Raw genomic sequence first — 18,950 nt, forward strand, 5'->3', positions numbered from 1 at the left:
ATTGAGAGGAGGTTCTTAATGAATTATTGATGACGGAGTCATTCTAGAGGACTGGGCGGGGAGATGGTGTCTTCCCGGCCGGGTGGCACTGACCGGTCATGCTCAGGGCCCCCTTCTGGTTGCCGGTGCCTCACCTCTGGCCAGGTGGCATCGGCTTCCGGGTAAATCTGAGCTGCCCAAAGCGAGCCTCCGGAGGCTGCTCCATCTCCTGGAACGTTTACTCATTCAGGCCTCTGGACGTCGATACTGGGGATGAAAAGTTCAGAAAGTGGACAGGCAGGTTCTGTCTTCCCGGGGGCGGGTGGTTATGACTCCATTTTACAGGCCAAGAGACCCAGGCTCACGGGCATAATTGACACAATCTTAAGGAGGGGAAGTGGACTGGAATCTATTTGAGTAGCTGTTTCTCCTACTTCTCCACATTGCCCTCACTAAATTCTGGATCAACTAAAGGCTTTTTCCCCTTAGTTTTCTTTATTTGTTTTTCTGTAAAGCCGAAAATTTAGTCATTACTCTCATTATTACATTATCCTCATTATTACAACTTTATTTCCACATATTGACATGTGAGTCATTGTCACCTCCTAGCTGTTTTTTGTTGTTGTTGTTGTTTTCTGAGACGGAGTCTCGCTCTGTCGCCCAGGCTGGAGTGCAGTGGCACGATCTCGGCTCACTGCAACCTCCGCTTCCCGGGTTCAAGCAATTTTCCTGTCTCAGCCTCCTGAGTAGCTGGGACTACAGGCGCTCACCACCATGCCCAGCTAATTTTTGTATTTTTAGTAGAGATGGGGTTTCACCATATTGGTAAGGCTGGTCTTGAACTCCTGATCTCAGATGATCCGCCTGCCTTGGCCTCCCAAAGTGTTGGGATTATAGGCGTGAGCCACCGCCCCCGGCCTGTTTCTTTTCTAGGTTAAAAGGATACTCACTTATCTAAGTTGAGATTGGGGGAAATAATCACCTTTTGTGTCCTTGATTGTAGCTTAGGAATATTTCTTAGTTGTTTTAGAGCATTTCTCAAGTGTGATCCATGGGGCCACCTGCATATATGCATTTATGAGCTGGGATGCTTGTTAAAATGCAGATTCCTGGTCTTCAGTCCAGACCTACTGAGTTAAAATATTGAGGAGAGATGGAGCTCAACAGATGCCCTAGGTGACTCTGATGTGGCCTAAGTCTGGGGAAACAGTACACCCTGCAGTACTTCTCCAACCTAACAGAAATGCGGATTCTGATTCGGTAGGTATGGGATGGGGCCCATGACTCTACATTTCTAACAGGCTCTCGGGTATTGCCAATGCTACCCATCCCTGGACCATACTTGGAGTATGAGAGAACAGGGCTTTGCATCAAAAGATCTGGGTTTGAACCTTGACTATGTAAATTAATGGCTGTGTGATTTTAAATGTGATGAGTTACCTCTCTGCCCTAGTTTCCTTAAGAGCAAAATGGAAACTCCTTTGGAGTTGTTGTGTGGGTCACATAGTTGGAGGGAATTGTATGTAACTAGGGAAGTGAAAAGAAAGCCAAGGGAAAATAAAGTTAGACATCTGCCTTGTGTCAAAATAAAACAAAGATTGAAATGTAAAAAGAAAATGAAACCACTGCACTACTAGAAGAAGGTACAAGAGATTTATACAATTTGGGGGTGGAAAAGCCTTTCTAACCAACATTAAGGACAGAAATTATGAAAGCAAAGGCTGACATATTTGACAACAAAAGTAAAAGCTTCAATGTATTTTTTTAGAATACATAAAAACGGATATAAATACAATCTTACCATATGATGCAGAAATCAGCTCCTTAGTATTTACCCAAATGAATTGAAAACTTATATCCACAGAAAAGCCTGCACATGGATGTTCATAGTGGCTTTATTCATAAGTGCCAAAAATTGGAAGCAACTAACATGTCCTTCAGTAAGTGAAAGGATAATCTGTGGTACATCCAGACAATGGAATCTTATTCAGCACTAAAAAGAAATGCGCTATCAAGCCATAAAAAGACACAGAGGAAACTTAAATGCCTATTACTAAGTGAAAGAAGCCAATCCGAAAATGCTATGTACTGTATGATTTCATCTTTATGACATTCTGGAGAAGGCAAAATTATGGAGGAAGTAAAAAGGTCAGTAGTTTCTAGGTGTTAGGGAGAAGGAAGGAATGAACAGGCAGAGAACAGAGGATTTTTATGGCAGTGGCTCTACTTTTTATGGTACTGTAATGATGGATACATGTCATTATATATTTGTCAAAACCCACAGAATGTACAACACCAAGAGTGAATGTAAGTGATAATGACTTGTGAATTTCAGATCAGTTTTAGGTTCACAGCAAAATGGAGCATAAAGTACAGAGAGTTCCCATATACCCCCACCCTCCCCGACACACAGCCTCCCCCACTATCAACATCCTGAACCAATGGAACATTCGTTACAATCAATAAACCTAACCTAAATAGATACATCACTAAATTAACTTAAAATGGAACTAGATATAAAACTAATATAAATGTAGAACTAAATGTAAAACTTAAGATTATAAAACTTCTAGTAGAAAACATGGGAGAAAATTGTTGTGAACTTGGGTTAGGGAAAGATTTCTTAGGTGACACCAAAAGCACAATCCTTAAAGGAAAAAAAAGTTGGTAAATTGGATTTCATTAAACTTGAGAACTTCTGACCTTTGGAAGTACTGTGAAGAGAATGAAAAGACAAGACAAGGCACAGAATATACTTGCAAATCACATATCTGATAAAGGACTTGTATCCAGAATATTTAAAAACTTCTTAAAACTTAATAGTAAAAACCCCAATTTTAAAAAATGGAAAAAAGATCTAAACAGATATTTTACAAAAGAAGATGTATGGATGGCAAATAAGCACATGAAGACATGTTCAACATTGTTGTTTGTTAGGAGAATGCGAATTAAAACCACAGCAAGATACTACCACATACCTATTAGAATGTCTAAAATTAGGAAAGACTGATCATGCCAATCATTGATGAGGATGTGGAGCAACTGGAACTCTTACACATTGTTGGTCAGAATGTAAAATGGTACAACCACTTTGGAAAACAGTGTGGCAGTTTCTTAAAAAGTGGAACGTACACTTACCACATGACCCAGCAGGGGAGGAGCAGAGGGAAGGATTGCAAAAGGCACTGGAAAGCTTTTGGGGCTGAAGGGTTTATTCATTACCTTGATTGTGGTTATGGTTTCACCATTGTATACATATGTAAAAACTCATGAAATTATGTACGTTGGATCCTCCATATCTCTGTGTTCTGTATCCATGGATTCAATCAACCACAGATGGAAAATATTTGGGGAAAAAAATGGATGGTTGCATCTGTACTGAACACATACAGACCTTTTTTCCTTTTCATTATTCCCTAAGCAATACAGTATAACAACTATTTTCATATCATCTACATTAATAATAAGTAATCTAGGTAGGATTTAAAGTATATGGGTTCCTGATGCATGGCGTTTTAAGTTTAAAAGAAAGTATGTGGAGGATGTGCTTAGGCTATATGCAAATACAATACCTTTTTTTTTTTTTTTACAGTACCATTTTATATAAGGAAGTTGAGCATCCATGGTTTTGGTATTCCCAGGGGTCCTGGACTCACGGATAAATGTACTTTAAATATGCACAGTTGATCATATGTTTATTACACCTTGATTAGTTGTTAAATATGGTCATACTTTTTGACTCAGGAATTTTTATCTTGAGGAAATTTATCCTGAGGGTATTTATACTGAGGAAATGATTAATGTAAATTTTTATCTAAGATGATGGTTGTCAGCATGGAGCTGTCTATCATCATGGAGGATTAGTTAAGCAAATTATGGGTTCCTATGTGGTTACTGAAAACTATGTCATTTGAGAAGAATATTAATGATGTGCAAAAATGCTCAGAATATATTTTTAAGTGGAAAAAGGCTAGATTACAAAAGTGAATGTACATGCAGCTGCTAGGGAAAACAATATGGAGGTTCTGCAACAATTTAAAAATAGAACTACTGGCCAGGTGCAGTGGCTCACGCCTGTAATCCCAGCACTTTGGAAGGCCAAAGCAGGCAGATCCCTTGAGGTAAGTAAGGAATTCAAGACCAGCCTGGCCAACATGGCAAAGCCCATCTCTACTAAAAATAACAAAAATTAGCCAGGCATCATGGCGGGCACCTGTAATCCCAGCTACTCGGGAGTCTGAGGTAGGAGAATCACCTCAACCCGGGAGGTAGATAGAGGTCACAGTAAGCTGAGATTGTGCTACTGCACTCCAGCCTGGGTGACAGAGCAAGACTGTCTCAAACAAAACAAAACAAAACAAAACAAAAACTACCATATGATTTACCAATCCCCAATTTGGGTATATATTTAAAAGAATTAAAAGCAAGCTCTCAAAGAGGTATTTGTCTACCCATGTTCACAGCAGCATCATTCATAATAGCCAAGAGGTGGAAGCAAGCCAGTGTCCATCGATGGATGAATGGATAAACGAAATGTAACACACACACACAGGCACACAGAGGAATATTATTCAGCCTTAAAATGGAAGTATATTCTGGTACATGCTACACCCTGGAACATGGATGAACCTTGAGGACATTATGCTGAGTGAAATAAGCCAGTCACAAACAGCCAAATGCTGTATGATTCCACTCATATGAGGTTTCTAAAGTAGTCAAATTCACAGAAGCAGAAAGTAGAATGGTGGTTATCAGGGGCTGGAGGGAGAGGAATGGGGAGTTGTTCAATGGGTATAGAGTTTTAGTTTTGCAAAATGAAAGAGTTCTGGAGATCTGTTGCACAACAGTGTGAATATGCCTAAAACTGCTGAACTTTACACTTCAAATTATTAAAATGGTAAATGGTGTGCGTATTTTTTACCACACTTCTTTTAAAGTGGACGTACAGGATTTTTGTACTTTTGTTTTAAACAGTTTAAAGTATCTAAGAAAAAGATGGGAAGGAAAAACCCCCAAATAATAACGATGTCTGAGTTTTGGACTGGTAAATGATCTTAGTTTCCTCTTTATAAGCTGTAGCATTTTTCAAATGTTACACGGTAATCACGTTCCTGTTATAAAAGCAGAAAAAATTATCAGGAAGAAAAAAATGTACTGTCTTTAATCTTAAAAAAAAAAAGAAAAGAAGAGAAAGTCCTAAAGGCGCCTGGCCCAGAGGAGGCACTGGTCCCATCTTGCTTCGCTCCCTGCTTGCCTTTATGCAGTTGCAGCTTTCTTATTTATTATTTTTGTAGGCACATAGTAGGTGTGTATATTCATGGGGTAGCAGCAGCTTAATTTATTTTTGTGGGCACATAATAGGTGTGTATATTCATGGGGCAGTGGCAGCTTTCTTATTTATTGTTTTTGTGGGCACATAGTAGGTGTGCATATTCATGGGGCAGTGACAGCTTTTTTTCTTATTTATTTTGTTTTTGTGGGCACATAGTAGGTGTGCATATTCATGGGCAGTGGCAGCTTTATTTTATTGTTTTTGTGGGCATATAGTAGGTGTGCATATTCATGGGGCAGCGGCAGCTTTCTTATTTACTTTATTGTTTTTGTGGGCACATAGTAGGTGTGCATATTCATGGGGCAGCGGCAGCTTTCTTGTGCTTGCTCTACCCTCAATGAAGCCAGACAGTGGCAGATCCTCCCCGCCATAGTCATGTTGCATCTGTTTGCAAATCATTCTGCTCTTTGGTTTTCTTTCTTCAGACTAAACAGTCCCAATTGCAGTCACTCTTTCATCTGAATCCAGTTGTTTTTCAGGTCAAATCCTATCACAGGCAGTTCTACACGGGAATGCCATTAGTTGTTCGGAAATCTATTGTATTGAATGCATGCTTGAAATTAGGAAGCTGGTAATAATGGTCAGAAGATTTGCTCTAGACCATGTTCAGTGGTTGGCTTTAAATGGTGATCAAGTCCAGTGTTTTACCCTGAAAACTGGATTGCAGAGTGGTTAAAGGCCTGGGAGACTCGTGCTGAGACCAGAGGCAGTGCTGTGGCCTGGTGCTCTCACACACTGATGGCCTTTCTCTGTGGCCACTCACCCAAGTCACTGCCACCACCCAGAGGAGGGGCTTATAGGACACACAGGTGGAGATGGCTAGGAGGTACTTGCAGGAAGTCTGCTAGCTGCGTATAAATTGTCCTTCTTTCGCAGCAGAACTCTGATTTTTAGGTGGGCATATTGCCACCCATGCAAAAAACCAAAACTTCCAGCCTCCCTGCAGTTAAGTGTGATGATGAGACCAAGTTCTGGTTGGTGATATGTTAGCTGCAGGATGTGTGGGACTTCCAGGAAGTCCCTTTAAGAAGGAGTTCAATCTTTTTTCTCCTTCCTTCTGGTGGCCTGGAATATGGGTGTGATAGCTGGAGCTCCAGGGCTTACCCTGGACCATGAAGCCAAGGACCACCTAAGGGTGGATAAAGCAAAGAGCCAGAAGAAGCAGGGTCCCTGATGAATCGTAGGTGTGCCTTGAACTGCCTTCCTGTGGATGTCTTTTACATGAGTGTGTTTAAGCCACCATTTTTCAGAAATAAACATGCAATTCCTAACCAATAATCAATTTGTTACCAGAAATGGAGTCTGCCACAACGGAACCTAAAATGTGACATGTGCTCAGCGGACAAGGGGGAAGGTCAATATTAAGGATTCAAATATTGTAGCTGGAATTTAAAATATGGCTGCACAGTTCTTGACATGCCCTCCATCCAGAGATGGGTTCATTGTCCCCTCCCCTTGAATCTGGACTGGCTTGTGACTACTTCTGCCAATAGATTTCCATGGAAGTGGAGCTACGTAACTTCTGAGGCTAAGTCATAATGGGCCATGCTGCTGCCACTGTAACAGACACTCTTGGAACCCTGAGTGCCATTTAAGAAGACTGACCATCCTGAGTCCATCATGCTGGGGTCACCAAGGTGCTCTGATTGACACTCCTAGCTGGGATTGCCTTTCATCTTTCACAGACTTCCCAGCCCAGGCACCAGACACAGGAGTGAGAGTCGTTGGACGAGGGCCCTTCAGCCCAGGCTGTTCCCAGATCCCAACCATTGGAGTCCTCACCAGCAGTTCAGATCATCTGAGCTGTGGCCCCAAACATGGAGCAGTTATGCCCTTTTCAAATTCCTGACCCACAGAATCTGTGAGCATAATAAAATGGTGGTTAATTTATGCCATTATACATTGAGGGCTTTTGATGCTCAGCAGTAGATAACTGGAACAGCTGGTAATTCTTACTATGTTAAGATAAAAGTTTAGTTCTTTTTCACAGAGAAGAAGTCCAGACATAGGCAGTCCAGGACAAGTTTGGTCACTTTGTAGTCAGCAAGAACGCAGATTCCTTTATCCTCCCTGCTGCCTGGAATGTGGACATGATGGGTGGGGCTCCAGCAGCAATATTGGACCAGATGGTAATCTTGAGGATGACAGAAGAGAGCAGAAAGGAGCTTTGGTCTCTGATAATAGAGAAATAACTCTCTCTCTTGTTTAAGCCACTGTAATTTTAGATCTTCAGGTTATACGGCAAAAGCATTGCTAATAGGCACAGAATTGGAATTCATGGGTTTAGAACCAGGAGATTGGCTTGGCTAAAGCTAAAAGGTTAAGAATTTTCAAATTAGAAGCAGTAGTTGAAGTCCTGGGTATAAATGAGGTTGCTTAAGGAGAGTACAGAGTGAGAAGAGGAAAGAGCTAAGGAGCCTCGAGGAATGGCAGCAGTTAAAAGACAGGCCAGAGGAGGGGCTCCCACCTTTCCAGGGGAAGAAACCCGAGACAGAAGGTGTTCAGTGAACACGACTTCTTCCCCTCTGTGGCTGGGTTGGGAGCCCTTCCTATGCCTCTTCTGGACACAGCTAACATGCAGCTTTCTCTTCATATCACAAGGGCTCTGTTTTACATGAGGGCCTCCCACATGGGACCAGAAGGAACCTCCTTAAAGTTTGGAATCAATTGTTAATTCTTCTTGTGGCCCCAGTGCCTACAACAGTGACTGGCATGTAATGGGCAGGCAGTAGTTATTTGCAAGCTGAACTGAATTGAACTGCTCTTGGCAAGGAAGTCCTGGGAAGGGAAGGTTTCCAGAAGGAGGGAGTGGTCTGCGGTGCAAACACTGAGAACAATCAAGTCAGATAAGGCCTTTACAAGACTGGTGGGTTTGGCTCAGTGCATCTGGCAATGAGGAGGCCATTGGTGACCTTGAGGAGAAGTGTTTTCGTGGGGAGGCAGCGGGGACAGGGTAACTGGTGTGTGGGAGCGGGTGGGGTGCTGGCTGCTCTTTTGGGAAGAAAGGGTGGAGACAAGGAGGGACGGGTTTCATTTATTTTGTCAATTTCATCATCTTCATCATAGGCAGAGAGCAGGGAACTGGGAAGGGAGCCTCCCCTGACTTCTGCAGGATACCATGTGCTTGCCCTGTCAGAGTTGATGACACTTTTGTCATTTCCTTAGCCAACTCATCATTTAACTTCTCATGTATGCATAACAATCTTTTCATGGTTTTCTCCCGAACCAAAATGTAAGTTCCTGGAAAGCAGAGACTGTTTACAGCTTGCTGTGCACAAAGTAGGTGTTTCGTTGGTGTTAACTGCCTCTGTTTCCTCTCAAGCAATGTTTCCTGAAATATACCTGAGCTTGGAACAGCATGGATCTGTACGAGCTGGTGCCCCACTAGTTGATGACGTGGCTTCATGAAAACAGAGGAGCACCTCACCACAAGAAGAGACCCTTGCAGTAGGAAACAAAGCTGCGTGAGAAGAGGTGGGATGGGATGGAAACGGCCTACTCACTCCCCCAGGAGTGGAGAGGAGGAAGCCTGGAGGGATGAGGGCAGGGTTATGCATATTTTGCAGCATCAGATAATGAAAGCAGATGAGTCAGCAGCATTCACCCACATGGCCATTTTATTCCATGCACAAATAATATGATGATTTTATAAACCTCGTTTCACAAACTTTTGATGAATCCAAGGCATGGCTGCCTTCGCCTTACGATAAACAAGTCCTGTCTGTTGCTTGGCTCACTCTTTGATACTGGAAGGAGAGTCTGTTGCAGTCAGAAAGAAAAGATGTCAAAGTGGAGGCAGCCAGTTGCTCTGGTGGAGGGGAGGGCTGGTGTCCCAGGTTAGCATTACCTGGGTGGGGACCAGTTTTGCAGGTCCAGAGCTCAGTTTATCAGTGGCTCAAGGGAGCACTGATTCATACGTTCCAAGCTCATGGGAGGGAGTGGCGTAAATCCAGGCCTCTCAAACTTTAATATGCACAGGAATCACGGGGGGGCGCCTGGGGATGGGAATCTCCTGAAAAATGCAGCTTCTAATTTAGTACAGCTGGGCTAAGGCCTGAGATTCCGCATTTCCAACCAGCTCCCCACTGCACTTTGAGTAGCAAGGATGTACATCGGAGGCCAATTTTTCTAAACTTTTGGTACCTGTCACCACTGGTTTCCTCACAACCCAAAGACTGCTTAGGGAGCATGGTGGCCCAGAAAGGGGACTCCGCCTTCCAGGGTTGCTGGGTTTCCTGCAGACCTCATGTCTTCCTGCCTTTCTGCTTTCACCTTCTATCAGCCTGGGCCTGTCAGTGGCTCCGGTTATGCATTTCCTTGGTTATGTTCCCAGCCTGAAGGGAGACCTGCTGACTTTGGGCTTCTCTGTGTCCCAGGGTTTTCCCAGAGATTCATTAGGAAGCAATCTTAAAGGGCGGGCTTCTTCCTCTGATGGCTAACCTAGTCCTTTTTCACTAATTCTTCCCAGTTTCAGTCTCTGTGGGTGACTCTCCAAGAGTTGGAATGCACTGGTCACGGTGTTGACAACACAGATAAGAGGAATCACATTTAGAAATAAGTAATCCCATGTGGCAGCCAGAGAGATGGGTGGTAAGAGGCTGAGAGACGCTCTTGGAGCAGGGTCGTCAGTGAGCACCGACAGCTGGAGTGGGCAGCGCTGGATGCATCGCCTGCCTGGCCCCCAACCTCATTTACCCACAGCCTGCCTGACCTTGCTGAACTCCATCCCAGATCCTCATTTGGTGAACCTGGGCTATAGACTTAGGCTTTGCCTGGCATTTGTTTGGAGCTGGATGCTTGGGCATGGCTGTCTGGTCATGATGACATGGATCACCAGCCCTGGAGCTCTGGGTAGCTGGAGAGAGCCACTGAAACTGGCCACCTATTTGGCTTTGTTGTGGCAGAGACTAGCTTATTTCTAGGGCTCCATCTAGATCTTCTAGCTTCATGCTTCCTATTAATACTCCGATTCATAAAAATAAAAATCATGAAATATAATTGCCTATAAAAATAATGAGACCAGGGCCGGGTGCGTTGGCTCATGCCTGTAATCCCAGCACTTTGGGAGGCCGAGGCAGGTGGATCACCTGAGGTCAGGAGTTCGAGACCAGCCTGTACTAAAAATACAAAAAATTAGCTGGGCATGGTGGCGGGTGCCTCTAATCCCGGCCACTTGGGAGGCTGAGGCAAGAGAATTGCTTGAACCTGGGAGGCAGAGGTTGCAGTGAGCTGAGATCGCGCCATTGCACTCCAGCCTGGGCAACAGAGTGAGACTCCGTCTAAAAAAACCCAAAAATCACAAGACTAGAATTGCCTTAAATTTTGAAGTGTTTTTCCAGTGAAACGCCGAGTGCCTCTCAGGTCCTTCTGTGCATTTCCCTAGGCCCGCCACACGAGGTGGAGGACAGAGAGGGGAGGGCTGCCAGTCCTGGGCTCTGCCTCTGAGTCGAGGTTTCTGAGGGCCCAGCCTCTTCCCCAGGCTTTTCCTCTCCACAGACGTGTGGGAGCCTGTGGCTATGAGACCACCTTCTCTATAGGGAAGCACTTGAAGAAACTCTAGTGGGTATAAAACCCCAACAGGGCTCCTCTCTCTTTCTTTCTCAACTTTTTAAAATTTTTTACTTTTCGTTAGAAAGCCCAGGCCAACCTGCTCACACCCATCGCCAGAGAGCAGAGCTGGCTGCGTAGTAACCTGGTCAGCCCTGAGGGGTCCTGCACCTCTGATGGTAGAAGCTGACACAGAACAAGGGAGGCTCCCTGGGGCCTAGGAGGGACACTGGCCCTTCAGGCGCTTCTTCTTCTCCACTGCGAGCCGCAGAGCCTGGAGGAGAGTGTCCTTATTATTCAGGATGTTATACTCAGAGAGTTTCACCAGCTTGTCAAAGGTGGCCTCTGTGTATGTCAGCTCCTTGGTGGCATAGGGAGTTTTGGGACCATAAATGTCCACCTGGCCCTGCTCCAGCTCCTCAGGGCTTCGCTCTACACCTGCGGGCAGCAGGATGACTTGTTATAGACTCTGTCATGTTAGGTTGGAATGACTTGTTTCCACATCTCTCCCCAAGGCCCACCAACCTGCACTCACGGACACACACACCTGCATGAAAACCTGTACACACGCACACCCTCACACACGCACCTGCACACCTGCAAGCTCCTCAGGGCGTGGTGCAGGCTTGCCCATTGGAGGATTGCCCTAGCACCAAGCACAGTACTGGGCACATGGCTGAATGTCAGAAAATGTAGAATGACTGAAAGAATGGGGGATGACACTACCAGCCCATGGGGGTGAGGGAATGGGAGGCGCCCTTCTTTGTGGAAGCCAAGGTTGGCTCAGGCTGGAGCTGAGCCAGGCTTCCCCGTTAGTGCCCTTAGAGACTCTACAGATCTAAAGGCATTCCCGGGCCAAGGGCAGCGGGTGCTGGGAACTGAGCACAGAGGCAGCTCACCTGGTGCCTTGTATTTTCGGAAAGTGTCATTGATGAGTGGGAAGAAAGTCACGATGGGGGCATCGGGTTCCTGGGGGTTCTCCATCAGGTAGCATTCCTTGAGATTTTCATTCTCATCTGGCAGCTCGTATTTGGGGAAGGGGATGTTCTGCACAGTGCAGTACTCACAAGTTTGTTTCAGGGGCTGGAACAGCACAGAGGGCGTGTTTGAGCATTAGGAGGAGTGGGAGTGGAGAAGAAGCACAGAGTTCTTAGCCCCAGCTTCCTGATTTCCCCAGCTAACAACTCAGCTCCCCAACTGCTTTGCCAGTGTATGGTATTTTGAGACTAAAGCCAGGTCAGGACAAAAGGCCCAAGGCAGTAGGTGGATGCACCTCCAGTTGCAAGCTGCTTCCCCAAGTAAAATGGACAAAAGCCCTTTCGATGGTGTTCGCATCCAAACACAGACTTGGGTGGATGTGGTGGGTAGCCTGGAAGGGCGGCTGGAACCAGGCTATACACAGCCAGAGCTGCCCAGGCCCCTGTGGGATGTGCATGGGCTTTGGAGCTGACAGTAGTACAGGGCTAGAAAAGACTCTGCAAGGGCGTCTCTAAAAGCATGATGTCGCAGGAAGAGCACTGCCTTAGAGTGTCAGAACCCCCTCAGTTCTGCCCCTCGTTCCTCCGCTCACTAGCTGTGTGATCTTAAGCAAGTCTCTCTGTGTCTTGGTTTCCTCATCCATAACACGAGAAATGATAGCAGTTGTGCCGTCTCCCTCCAAGAGCTGGTGTAAGGGCCAAACAAGATCACACGTAGGAAAGTGCATTGTTACCCATTTACAAACTTAGATTGTTTTCATTGTTGCCCTGTTGGTCTGTGTACACTTCACTTCACCTGGCTTCAGGGTAGAACTGTATACACATAGAACTTTCCAAAGTAAATTAAAAAAATAAAAACTTCTGGTTCTGACAAGTGCCCTCCTCTCCTCGCCAGGCTTCCCTCCCACCTGAGAGCACTTGAGTGTAATTCATGGAGGGTCATATACCCTGGGGGAAGGGAGAGTGTGATCATTTTGAAAATAGGATATTACAAGCTCTTGAATGGAATGGGCTCTACTAAGGTTATTTTTAAAAACTCATTTTTTGTAGCTGAAGAATTGCCAAATATGGCAAATGCTCCAAGGCAAGAGTAAAATTCGAATTTGCTAAGTCAACGTGGGCACCATGGTGTGAGAGCCAGCTGGCTGCCCGTGAGTTCTGAGCGTCTGACTTCCCATCATGACTGCTGCTTGGCTTCCTCTGATGCTCTGTGGGGGCTGTCCAGAGCATGCCTCTTCCCAGTTCACAGCGAGTGAGGCCACTGACTGCAGGGCCCATCTTAGGAGAGGCTGCAGCCCGTGCTCAGGAGGGAGGCTGCGCACTTGCCTTTGTCTGGGACCCAGCACAGTAGTTGAGGTGGATGATGAGGTCGGCTTTTCGCTCTGGCCTGAGGAGGGGCGGGTAGCTGGAGTTGACAAAGAACGCAGTGTCCAGCAGGCACAGGTGGTTCGCGGACTCAGTCAGCTGGTTTGGGAAACCATCTAGCACTGTGTCTGAAAGCCAAGCCTTCCCGTTACCAACACACCTGGTGCCCTGACAGCCAATGGACAGAGGCACCTGGGGGGACGGAGCGCCCTGTCTGGAGCATCCTTCGCCTCAGCCTGACCAGGACGCCCACTGAGTTCCAGTGCCCTCTGGGTGGCTGAGGAAGAACAGCGTTATCTTGGGCTTTTAGCTAGTCTTTTATGGGATATTGATACTTGTGGGGCATAAGGGGCTTAAGACCACCCCATAAATAGTGTAAACCCTGGGCCCTGAGTCAGCTGTCCCATTGGCCCCAGATGGTGAGGATGAGGCTTAACAGGCCAGGCTGAAGCAGCCATTTGCAGGCCATGGCCAATTAAAATATTAAGAAGGTGAAAGTCAATGCCTTAGGGCCTCAGCAGCAGAGGAGGCGGCACTGAGCTGATGCTGCAGGACCACAGTTTAAGGCCTGGCTCTGCTGCTTACCACTTGGGGGTTCCTGAGCTGGGCCATCCCTGCCCAGTTCCAAGCGGGCACCACTCACATTTTTTTTTTTTTTTTTTTGAGACAGGGTCTTGCTCTATTGCCCAGGCTGGAGTGCAGTGGCGTGATCATGGCTCATTGCAGCCTTGACCTCCTGGGCTCAAATGATCCTTCTATCTCAGCCCCCAAGTAGCTGGGAATACAGGTGCTCATCACCATGCCCAGCTAATTAAAAACAATTTTTTTTAAGAGATGGGGTCTCACCATATTGCCCAGGCTGGTCTCAAACTCCTGGACTCAAGAGATTCTCCAGCCTCGGCCTCCCAAAGTGCTGGTGTTACAGGTATGAGCCACTGTGCCTGGCACCACTCACATTAAAGGGCATCCCCAGAACACAACTGCAGAAAGTAAGACCCCCTGTTTCCCCACCTGTAACATGGGGCCAACTTCTACCTGCTAGGACTGTTGTACAGATTCTGTATAGAATTACTGTACAGATGCAGTGAGTTAAGTACCCACACCACTCCCTGCAGCCAGACCCATACAGTGTTCAAGATGACACCACCAAATGTGGAAAACACCATGGGGAGAGAGGTGCCTGGCCCAGTGAACATAGCCAGAGAAGTTTTCTTATTCTTTCTCCATGTCAGCCTTGACATCCACATCTTCCTCCTCCATATGGAGGCAGGCCTCAAGGAGTAGCCAGGTAGGGTTACCTTTCCACCTAGAGAACTGGCCATTCTGGAGGTAGTTGGTGTGCAGCTGCAGCCCAGACAGGAAGTTGTGAAACTCAGACACGAAGGACCGATGGGTAAGGATTTCTCGGAAAGAATTGGACAGCCACGACCCTGGGATCACTACCGTGGTCTCCAGGATGTTAGCATCACATTTGGGGATTTCAGGCAGGATCGGCTCATCTTCTGCAGGGGAGGGAGGGATGAAGGGCAGGTCATGAGAGGTGGAGTCCCCAGATTGCCTACGCGAAGCCCCACATGGTTGCCTGGCACCCAGGGGTGAGCACTGTAAAAGCAGCTCATACCTTCCTTGCTGGGCTCTCAAGGTCCTGGCACTGGGGTTAGGAGGATTCAGGTGAGAGACATGGAGTAAGCAGAGAGGTAGTAGAGAGGGAGGGGGAGCGAGACAGCTAAGAAGCGTCCTGGAGAGGACAGGGAGTTTCAAAGAGTGACCTGTGACTGCTATAGACCCTACTCTCCTCACTTCTCCTGGGTGCTGGGAGCCTTGCCTCCGGGCCTTGGCGCTAGTGTCACTCGCCTACAGTCACCCTCCCCTCCAGGCAGGGAAGACACTGTAGCCCCAGCTGCCCTCCCACGTCTTAGGCCATAGGTGACGATGCGGAAACATGTGGCAGGGGGCCTCATCCTCGGTTTGTGGTCCACACCCCGCCCCCCATCACCCAGCCATGAGGGAAAGCCAGGGGCCGCCCCCCATCACCCAGCCATGAGGGAAAGCCGGGGGTCACCCATCACCCAGCCATGAGGGAAAGCCGGGGTCACCCATCACCCAGCCATGAGGGAAAGCCGGGGTCACCCATCACCCAGCCATGAGGGAAAGCCGGGGTCACCCACCGATGTCCTGCACTTTCTCCCTTGTCCACCTGTGGAAAAACTCCTCCGAGGTGTGTGACAGGTTCCAGGCATCCAGCAGGTTCAGGGAGAAGATGCTGCTCCACAGGCCTGGGAGCCAGGGCCAGCGTGAGCAGCTCCACCCCGCAGCCCCAGGCCTCACACTGACATTTGATTCCCCACTCCCCCCACCCCCCCACCCCACGCAAGCCAGGCTGCTCCACAGGCGGGACAGACTTCAGACTTCCATGTCCTTCTCCCCTTCCCAGTGCAGCTCAACACAGTGACTGAGGGGCTCAGCTCTCAGCTCTTCTCTTCCCTCCCCTCAGTGCCGGGAGACGTAAAGGTGTATAAGGCACAGCCCCGGCAGGGATTTAATGCTGGCAAGTGCAGGCTTTGAGTTTAAGCCCAGCTGCTGTCAGTGAATACATCTAAAGCATTTAGGGCAGCACCTGGCACATGGCGAGCACTCAATAAATGCAAATGCTATTTGTTATTATGATTTTTAAATGTAGGCGTTAGACATTGACCCATTTGGAATCTCTATAAGGTGGGTTTTACTCTTAAGCCTAATTAACTAAGGAGAAGATGGAGGCTTCGACAGGTGAGGCAATTTGGCCAACTTTACACAGCTAGTGAGTGAGAAGCCAGAGTTCAGAGTTCAAGCCCACGTGTTTTGCCCACAGTTTTCTAAACCATATGCTCATCAGCATAGGTGTTCAGGGGAAGGAGAGGCCACCGTGGGCTGGGGGCTTCTGGGGGAAGAAGTGATGGGACTGAGTTGGATCTTGCAGGATGGGTTGGTTTGGGATAGACAGAAGGGGAAGGCACAGACAACTAATTTAAATAAGGGCGTGTTGGGGCTGTGAATGTGGGTCTGTTTCTGAAGAAGCCCTTTGACGGGCGCAGCTAAGACTCTGAAGGGAAGAACTCGAGTGGGTCCTGCATTTGGTGGGCCCAGCTCATGAAGAACCGAGGCGCTTAGGGTGGGAGGCTGGGCTAGGCTTCCCTGGTGACCCTGCCCCTTACCCTGTGGTCTCCCTGGACCCTCGGGTCCCAGGTCTGGGTTGGCCCCTGGAAGCAGGCACACTGCTGGCTGAAGCTAGACGGGAGTGGGTGGGAGTTACAGAAGCTTCCATCTGAGTCTGCTGTTCCCAGTGTGGTGCTGAGCAGGCTGCAGGGAGACTGCTGGAGACCAGGAAATTGGGAGAGCCCCCAGACCAACTCTGGTCCCCAGTGACTTGGGACCTCTCCTAGGATGAGGCAATGCTGGTAAGTGCCCCGAGTGTCACATAATCAGGGGCCAACCCAGGGTGGCCCAGCAGGATGGCCCAGCACTGGGCAGCAGCCCCCTGTCATTCCGCCAGTTGCAAGGCAGTCACCTAGCATGTAGCAGATTCGAGACTCCGGGATCCTCTTCACCAGCCGCCCCATGAAGAACTCGGAGCCGAAGAGCTCGGAGGGGATGAAGGCCCCATACTTCTGGAGGCCCACCTCGTAGGGGGAGAACTCGAACCACTCTGCACATGAAGCAGCAGGACGGGGGTCAGTCTCAGGCCCGGGAGCCGTCCACACAGCCGGGCCCCCCTCCTGCCTGCAGCCACTGGCTCAGGCCTTGGAAAGCCTGGGACAGGGAGGCCGCAGTTCCCCCAAAGGACACATGGGGGCACCCTTGGCCAGCTTCTGCTGGTGTAGCAAGGGTCAGCTTTGCCATGCTTTGCAAGGAGGATGGCTCATTTGCACCTCAGAGCCTGTTGAATGGGACAAAAACTGACCCTGAAGCAGGGCAGCTCTCTCGAGTCTCTCTCTCTCTGGGCAGCGTAGAAATATCTTCCTTTCACAACCTTTGTCTTCCCCAGTGTCATTAAACACATGCCCAGGGAAGCTGCAGACAGTGCCTGCCGGCCTCACCCATGCAGCAGGGCAGATTGGGGTAGCAAAGGTGATTTCTCCAGCTGTGTGCACAGTCTGGATGTAGAGGTTGACAAAGATGAGTGGGATTGGGGGACCTGGAGGTGCTGGGTGCTTTTGCCCACCGAGAAGTCCCCCCCTCCACCCCACTTGTAAATCACCAGCCACTGGTGTTACCTCTGAAGTCCTGGTTGCTTACATCATCCTTGACATTGATGGTGAGGTAGATGGGCAGGGGGTTCTGGCCGCAGCTCAAAGCAGCACGCTGATCTGACAGTTTGCATTCATTTCTCTGTGGGGAAACAAAATGGTTAAAGAGAAGCAGCAGCCCAGAGGGTGAGGGAGGCAGTGCAGAATGAGAAGACAATCTGGACCCCCGCAGCCACTTCCTGGCTCCTGAGCTCACCGGGCTGCTGTATCGGCCCCAGCTGACACCAGTCAAATCACTCTGAAAGGGCACCAATGGCATAGGCACCACCCCCTCGGGCTGCCCACCACCAGACAGGGGCCGGGACTGGATCCGCAGTTTAGGAGTCTCTCAGAGTCCCAGGGTCTTGGTCTTAGGGGTCAGCAGATAAAGAGGAAGGGGTGGGAGAGGTTAGCACTGCCCCTCTTCTGCCCCATCGTCTTCCCTCTGCTAGAACTGGAGCAGCTCCATGTTTAGCATCTCCATTTTTAAAAAAAATCAGCTTGGCATGTTGAGCTCCCTCAATTGAGGGGTAAAAAGTTGGGGGAAAAGAAGTTTCCCTTCCTCCGCTCCCCTGCCCTCCCCTCCCTCCCTCCCCTCCTCTTCCCTTCTTCTTTTTTTTTTTTTTTTTTAACAAAAGACTTAGGACTTGAACACTAGATGGTGGCTGAGGTCACTCTAATCCCCAGAGTGGGGAGCCTTTCAGATCAGCCGGGCCACAGTCCACCTCCCAAAGTGAATCAGCCACTGCAAACGAGGCAGAATCAAGGTCTTAGAGGCCCAGGCTCTGACCCCAGGCCAAGCAGCTGACTCCTGGGTGATCAACCCTGGTCAGCCAAGTGTGCAAAGGCTACAGAACCCGTGTGGAATGGCAAACACATGTATATGCCCAATGACATGTGGGTCTCCTTTGAAAGAAAACAGGGTCATAACTGGGCCCAGAGATCTGGGCATCACAGAGCCCACTGTCCTGGAAGTAAAGCTGCAGGCTCAGGGAAGAGCCAGTCCACATTCATTGTCAAGGTGGCCCAAGGGAAAGGGGCTCCTGTCCTGGCCAGAGCGCAAGAGCAGAGGCCTCTCAACAACAACCCTGCCCTTGCTTTCCTGGGAACCCAGCTCCTTCCCACCAAACCCCCCAGAATGCTGAGACTCCTGATGTCGGAAGACTCGGTGCTTCCTCCTCATCATATGCGGCACTCATGATTGTTACAATATTGTTGAAAATGTTAACTAGCACTTATTGATGTAATTCCCACTTAAGGAATAGTAAAGAGCAGGGCCTGAATTTCAAACCCATCCTGACTGAATCCCAAGGCCGATGCCCTTGGCCTCTGCCTGCTCTGCTTCATAGGGAGGACAGGTTAAGTGGTGGGTTATCACAGGGGCAGGGTGGGTGGGATCCATCAGAAGTGGCGAGGGCCTGGGGTTGGAAGCCATGTCCGATTCCTTTCTGAATCCCCATTTGCCAGCACAGTTCCTGGCATGCA

General features: G+C 48.3%; 1 protein-coding gene and 1 long non-coding RNA gene across 2 annotated transcripts in view; one reads left to right on the forward strand and one right to left on the reverse strand.

The window, feature by feature from the left end:
* The first annotated feature begins 40 nt into the window (after positions 1-40).
* LOC107968602 (uncharacterized) lies at positions 41-10,285 on the forward strand. Its single transcript, XR_001709890.4, has 4 exons — positions 41-276; positions 1,085-1,239; positions 8,634-8,785; positions 9,780-10,285. It is a non-coding gene; the product is annotated as an uncharacterized LOC107968602 (long non-coding RNA).
* A 713-nt stretch (positions 10,286-10,998) lies between these two features.
* PLA2G4E (phospholipase A2 group IVE) overlaps positions 10,999-18,950 on the reverse strand; it is a 37,487-nt gene continuing 29,535 nt past the window's right edge. Inside the window, exons 14-20 of the mRNA XM_054667419.2 lie at positions 17,454-17,568; positions 16,748-16,885; positions 15,369-15,476; positions 14,499-14,702; positions 13,162-13,328; positions 11,758-11,941; positions 10,999-11,296 (exon numbers count right to left, since the gene is read on the reverse strand). Of these exons, the coding sequence (XP_054523394.1) occupies positions 11,076-11,296; positions 11,758-11,941; positions 13,162-13,328; positions 14,499-14,702; positions 15,369-15,476; positions 16,748-16,885; positions 17,454-17,568 (1,137 nt within the window). The 3' untranslated portion in view covers positions 10,999-11,075. The remainder of the gene's footprint in view (positions 11,297-11,757; positions 11,942-13,161; positions 13,329-14,498; positions 14,703-15,368; positions 15,477-16,747; positions 16,886-17,453; positions 17,569-18,950) is intronic.

Source organism: Pan troglodytes, chromosome 16 (genome assembly GCF_028858775.2).
Source record: "Pan troglodytes isolate AG18354 chromosome 16, NHGRI_mPanTro3-v2.0_pri, whole genome shotgun sequence".
NCBI lineage: Eukaryota > Metazoa > Chordata > Mammalia > Primates > Hominidae > Pan > Pan troglodytes.